Source organism: Xyrauchen texanus, chromosome 1 (genome assembly GCF_025860055.1).
Source record: "Xyrauchen texanus isolate HMW12.3.18 chromosome 1, RBS_HiC_50CHRs, whole genome shotgun sequence".
In the NCBI taxonomy this organism is placed as follows: Eukaryota; Metazoa; Chordata; class Actinopteri; order Cypriniformes; family Catostomidae; genus Xyrauchen; species Xyrauchen texanus.
This window is the reverse complement of record NC_068276.1, coordinates 9,003,510-9,010,485: the sequence shown is the minus strand read 5'-3', so window position 1 is coordinate 9,010,485 and position 6,976 is coordinate 9,003,510. Positions and strand designations below refer to the sequence as shown.

The 6,976-nt window shown below is 36.6% G+C and overlaps 1 protein-coding gene across 4 annotated transcripts in view; it reads left to right on the top strand.

Moving 5' to 3' along the window:
- Positions 1–3,208: 3,208 nt before the first annotated feature.
- Positions 3,209–6,976, top strand: part of hnrnpc (heterogeneous nuclear ribonucleoprotein C) — a 102,266-nt gene continuing 98,498 nt past the window's right edge. For 3 of the 4 annotated variants that reach the window (XM_052136989.1, XM_052136992.1, XM_052136977.1), the window contains exons 1-2: positions 3,209–3,323; positions 5,961–6,005. In XM_052136989.1, coding sequence (XP_051992949.1) covers positions 6,001–6,005 — 5 coding nt within the window. In that variant the 5' untranslated portion in view covers positions 3,209–3,323; positions 5,961–6,000. The remainder of the gene's footprint in view (positions 3,324–5,960; positions 6,006–6,976) is intronic. The other variant, XM_052136985.1, reaches the window with a different exon arrangement.

Genomic DNA, 6,976 nt, shown 5'->3' with positions numbered 1-6,976 from the left:
TGCTCTGGTGTCCACCACTTGAATAATAAAAACTTGAATTTCACAACCTGAATTTATTTGAAGTGAATTCACACAAAATATTTTCAAATATTTAAAATTAACAGCAAAAATGTTCAATAACATCAAATTACACCCAATCTTTTTTGAAGATCATGAATTCGGAGGCTTTTTCAAGTTCTGGTGATATAAAAATTACACCATATGAGTGCTGTAGACTCACACCATCAACTCTTGGGGAAAAATACTTTATGTGCTCCCACATGTAATCCATTTTGATCGACACTTCTCAGTAGTTACAATACAAACAGGAAGTTAGATGACAAAATTCGGAAGAGCAGACCGTGGAAAAGGGTGAATAGGCTGAATAAGGGAATCTTTGCTTATTAAAATTTAAAGTTCATTATAGGTGGATTAGAACCAGTAGCTTCTAACACAAAGGGTGAATTAGACACCACTAAACTATTTAGTCAGATGCTTGCCTAAAGAACTCATTGATGTACTTATCCACTGACCAACAATATCTCATGACAGACAGTGCCAGGTGTAGAACTGAAGTTATCACATTTGTTAAAGGGGTCATGACATGAGAAACCAAATTTGCCTTGATCTTTTGGTATATAAGAGGTCTTTGTATCATTAAAACGTCCTGCAAGTTTAATATTTTAAGACGTCCTCCCCATTCTAAACGAATCATTTATTTAATCAAGCTCAAAATACAGCTCGTTCTGGATTCATGGTTAGAAGTGACGTGTCGGTTAGAAGTGACGTAACAGCGTTTGCATATGACCGCCTCCAGCACAAGATAACTACGCTTTAAGCGCAAGACAACTACGCTCATTTCAGTATCGCCGTCGCCTCACAAGTGTTCAGTCGATGGACAGCGAGCTCTGACAGAGACTACTTGTGCACAGGAAAATTACGATGCCACACAGATGTGCTGTTCCTGGCTGTGGTCAAACAAAACCTCTGAATAAGCTGCCGAAAGATCCAGACGTCAGGGAAAAATGGATGCAGTTTATTTGCAGTTTATGGATGCAGTGACGTCCCAGTCACGGCAGTGTTAACTTAAGCGTTCGTTCTGTACATTTTAAGGATGACTGTTTTGAGAACAAATCTCAATATGATGCTGGCTTTGCCAGAAAACTGTTGCTCAAAGATAAGTCCGTGCCGACTATTCTGGGAACAACGACGACGCAAACTGTAAGTAATCTATTTTAAACTTTAAACTACTTTTTAAAGCGCAGTTTCATTCATTATGAATAATCACAGTGTTTTTACTTAGTTTACTTGCATATTGTTCTGGCTGGGGGCGTCAATAATTGATACATAGGCACTGACGTTAGCCAATCATAACAGTGGGCGTTAACACTGAAGTCTTAAATGGAAAACGCCCCCAAAACAGACTGTTTGAATCAGAGAATGAGAAACAGGGTGGGAAAAGGTCATAAATCACTAGATTTTAAAAGTTTTTCTTAAAAAAAAATATATTAATACTATAATTGCACCTAAGGGAACATAATAATACAATAAAAAAAACCCATGTCATGACCCCTTTAAATATTTAATTTTAGAGCTTGAATTGGTCATCAAGAATGACTATTCATCAAAACAGACTATTTAAACTAATATTTTACGAGCTCCTCGACCTTGTTGCTGTGCAATTTCAAATCAACGCCCTGTAAGAATCTTGCAAGACTGACTTTATGGCACTTTTCCACTGCACGTTACTGTTCGACTCGCCTCGCCTCAAATCTACTCGCATTATGTTTTTGAGCTTGCATGTCCACTGCAGTTTAGTTCCATCTCAACGTGGGTGGGATTATAGGCATAGCGTCACAGTTGCGCCACCTGTACTGCCATGACATCATCTTAAACACAACACAAAAAAATAAACAATAACACGAGAGCTAGCTGTTAGCTACTAGCTCATTGTGCTGCATAAAGCAGTTGTAGCATGGTGATTTTACACAAGTGTTATAGTTAAAATGGCCTAGTTGTTTTAGAAGTAAGCTTTCAGTAGCTGGTCAACTAAATAAAGTGAAGCTTTCAAGCAGAGTATAGAGTTAATGTAACAAAATGTACCATCCTACATTGTGGATGAGTCCAGGGCACTCTCCCTCCCATTGCTCAGCGGTTTAGATAGCGTCCATTTGGTCAAACCACATCTACATTTCCTTGATGGTTCTGTAGTCACTTTTAAGTTTTTTTGTTTTTTTTTACTTTTCCCTACACTGTTGGTAGGTCCATTGGTAGCAGTTGTCGGCCAACAGCTGAGACACTTCCTGAGAGACTTTTTCGGTTCACGCTTAATCGCTAACAAGTCTGCACCTCGTTTATTGAACATGGCGTGGTTTTGTGCACAGGCATTTCTTTTTTCACAATTCGAAAGTCACATGAACATATGATACTGTTATCGGTGTTGCTAACTTTAAAACTAGTGGGTTGATGTTGCGTTTTGGAAATCCAGTGACGCTGATAGTGACAATTCTCCCTGACCAATCAGTGATCTGCAGAATTTTGACGTCACATTTATCGGCTCGGCTCACTTTGAACTTCGACCGAGGTGGTACTAAAAAAAGTATTAGGTACCAGGTTCTATCCACAGTGGAAAACCCCAAAAAAGCAAGCAGAGTCAAACTGAGTCGAGTGGAAAAGCCCCAACCTTCGCGGTTCTACCTTGTAGAGAGCATAACAGCTGTAAAGGGCAACTTGCATTTTTAATGTTTGCTGATGCTATACAAATGAATGGAGAGAGCCATAAAGATACCTTATGACTGTATCGTCTGACTTCTCTTATAAAACAACAATTTTATCATAGTAAACTGCACAAATAGTCCACTCAAAAAGTATAGTTTAGTGTAAAACATGCAAAAGATTAGAGGACAGATCGTTAATAAATTAAATTATTAGCTGTTTCCTACAAAAGCGGTTTATTCAGCGTTGTAGACATCCATTAAAAAAGAACGGCCTCTTGTCTCCTCGTCAGTGTAACGCTATAAAATGTCTATGGAACTGCCGCGTTACGCTAACCTTGAAGGCTACAAATCAGAAGGGCTTTGGTCGCTCTTTCTTTAAAAGGAAACTCGTCAAGAAAATGACACGTACATCCACCAATCAACGACAGAGAATGCTCCAACGCGTTGTTTTGTATCCAATGAGATTAAATGATATGTTGAACGGGGCGGCACCTACTTTCCGTGCGCGTTCTCGCGACGCCATTTCATGCACTCGTTTCGCGCTGTCTGCTGCACGAGCTGGTACGGATTGTATCCACAATATCAGTACAGCACCGAATTTTAATCATTTTTAGTCTTAAACTCCCGGTGAGTATTTTGATTCGAGAGATTTTTGTCACTTTTTATTTTTTATACTGACTTTGAACTATCTTTGGAGACATTTTTTTAATGCATTTTTCTAGTCATTTTCTGCTTGGCTTTTGTGGCGTACATTTTGTGATGCCGTGTAGAGAAGTGAAAAAAAAACAAACAAAAAAAACAAAACATGCTTTAATAGGACGGCACAATTTTTGTTTTATTTTTCCAAAGCAGAAGTTGTTTTTTTTCCCCCACCCCATTTTTGCAAGACTACCGCTAGAGCAGCTGGTTTGTTTGGTTTTTGAAGTAAATGTGGAGAAAATGTCTCAAATTGACCGGTTGTTGTGTTCTCAAGATGGGATCGTTTTTTATGTCAAGGATTAGAATAAACCTTATGGTTTTAACCAATTTTTAAAATGCCATATTTTTCTGAAGACTAGTTGACGATTTTTCACTCTCCTCTGTAGACTTTTTTTTTTTTTTTTTTTTTATTATGAAATTACTTATGCGTTATTTTTGCGCATATTTTTGTGGGTCGTTGAGTTCTGAATCATACCAATGGGAATTGTGTCAACGTTTGAATTTTCAGGCTATGTTTTTGCAGGGTTTGAATTGAATGTGGGCACTTTTAATGGACTTGTGAAATAATTCAGAATAATGTAAGGATCAGTTGAAATGGCTTTATATATTTGCATCCAACATCTATGCTAAATCATGTAAAAGGTCAAACTTTCCATTAAAAACTACATCAAGAATGTTGAATTGAGCGGGTTGCATTAATGCATGTTTAAAATAAGTCCGAAGGGGCACAGACAGCATCTCCCTTTGCTTACATGTTCTCCTGCCTCATGCTGTTTCTTTGCAACATTACGTCATATCTGTCTCTATTCCAAGAGTTCAGCCCATGAAGAAGCTCTGTCAGCCACAATAGTTGTCTCAAACTCTTGATAATATTTATTTTGTTTGTTTCCTGCATGCACAAACAAGTTCAACAGATTTCATTTTTTTTATTTTTATGTGAATTCAAGATGGGAAGTATTATGTTTAGAAAGTTAAATGCTTTAATTTTATTTTGATGTTTGAGACCTAAAGCAGAATCATATGGTGCTGTAACATGTTTATTTTATTTGTATTACATAGGTGTGAAGGATCCACCCAATAACATGACCTGATCAGTTCTAAAAACTTTGCAATGAATGTGTACATGTAATATTGACAACTACTTGCATATCAACAACAAACACCATCCAAAATCAGTTTGTCCCATTTTTAGACTAAATGGTCTAAACAACAGAGACTATTGGTAATGCCACACATTTAGAGGTAGCCCTTTAGTCACACCTGTATCAGGTCTACATTTCACACCAGATTAGTTGTCTTCATCATAATAAGTCTCATGTAGACTTTAGACCAGTGCACCAAATAGGCTGTAAAATCATTTTCATCCCTGTTTTGATAACCGAAACAAACACACCTTAGATGTTCATTTCAGGTTTTTTCGCCATAGTTAAGGCAGCTATTTAGACACATCAATCTGGAAGTTTTTTTTTGCAGAATCCTAGGTCTTGGGTCTACTTCTATTTGGTGTTCTGTAGAGGGCAAATTCAAGTTTGCCTTTGCTTGGTGCACATACAATTTCTCCTTAAGAAATAGGAGAATAGACCAAAAGAACAGATGAAAACTTGATTTGTCGATTGCTTGTACACTAGTTTGTGAAATTTAGACTTTATTTATTTTGTTTTAGGGGAAAATGTTGGGGAAATTATATTAAAAGTCATACAAACAATAGTTTTATGCAAAATATAATTGTTGAATTATCACTTTGGGGGGGAAATTTGTCCCTGAAATTTGAGTTTTATTGAGATGAACCAGGATAGAAGTGCGCAGTCTAAGCAATTTGTCATACTGTCCTATTCCATAGTGTCAACAATTCAACTGAGCAAACAATAAAAATGTTAGTTTACATAAATTCTAGCATCTATCCATCTATTCTGTTGTGATGCAACATAAATGTAACATTTAAATGCATTGATTTCCAGTGTTCCATCATTTCAGATTATCATTGAGATATTACAAAAAGCAAAACCACTCTAAAGAACATCTTACAATCATTAAATATTTGATTATGAAAAACAATACAAGGATGTTGATTTGGCTTGACCATTGGTTGGTTGGGGGGTGTAGCATGAAGAATTTATATGTTTCCATTGATAATGGTATAAATATTGTGAAGGGTAGCATTTGTAAGTAATGCATTCCAGTCTCGACTTCCAAGACATGTAACCTAAAATCGTTGAAAATCAACAAATGTCTTTGAATTTAAATATTGTGATTCCCAGACCAAAAAATTTGTCTTCAGTAACTCTTAAAAGTGATTTATGAGCTCACTTGAGTTGCATTGGGATATCATAATTTTTTGCTTTCAAACAAACAGGAAGTTTTGTATACTTTACCACTGGTTGGCGACGTTGGGACACATCTGAACATGGCCACTTGTTTGACTTTGGGGAAGTGATAAGATTGTTGTGATGTCCTTTAAAGTGTGGTGGGTTACATCATCCACCCATGCAGGACAACCTTCACCCACAAAGCACTGCTGAGCATCATCTCAACAGTGTCCAATAACAACCCTCTTCTCTCCAACAGAATCAGGCAGACAGACGACTCAGCCTGAGTTACAGACAAAATGGAGTGAGTTCTGACAATACCCCATCCCCCTCAGCATACAAAAATCTCAATGTACACATTCATGTGCCAGTCATGTAGCCACACGTCCCATGAAAATGAAAGAAAATTGGTGTTGTAGCACATTGTTAAAACACTGCTCAGTCCATCTTAAACACGTGATGCCTAACACTTAGCTTTCAAACCCACAAAAAATCAGGCCCACCAAGTTTTGCAAGCACAAATTGCCTTACATTTTTGTAAAAGCAGATATCAATTTGCATATTGTATGTTATCCTCTTTAATTTTACTGTCCAGTGCAACTAGTACATTTTTCCTTTCAGTAGAATAGAAATGTATACATACAAAATTATTTTCTAAGTCAAAACCATGTATACAAATGACACCCCGGTCCCTTTTTTCCCACCAAAGTGCAGCAGACCATTGGTTTCACTTTTGTGCTTTTTCACTTTGCAAGTGTAATTATAATATCAGCAGTTAAACAGAGATAATACATCTCCTTTTGCTCAACACCTAGTCACCCACCAAGCTCTAGTACACAGATTTAAGCTCCAACCCCTATTCCATATATGGTAGACAAGCTACATAAACCAAAACACTCCTTTCTAGTTAATACCTTCTGAAAGGTATATCTAAGACTCTTAAAGATATCCAAGCACTTTATAATGAGAGGAAAACACCTAATATGACTTTGTTTCTCTTGGATTTGTTGTAAATTATTATGCTAATTTTATTATGTTGATGCCACATATAGTTGTTACAAACCTTGTATTCTCAGAATCTCAGTGTTCATCTCCCTACAAATATCCTATTCAAATAAATAATTTCTGTGGTAGTGTTCACAATACTCGGTTAATGTCCAAAAGCAAAATGTATTTTATTTTAAATATTTTTGTCTGGCATATGTCATATTCCTGAGATTATTATCTGTAATAATTAGAACCAGAGTTCAGATGAGTGGATTTCTTTGTACATTA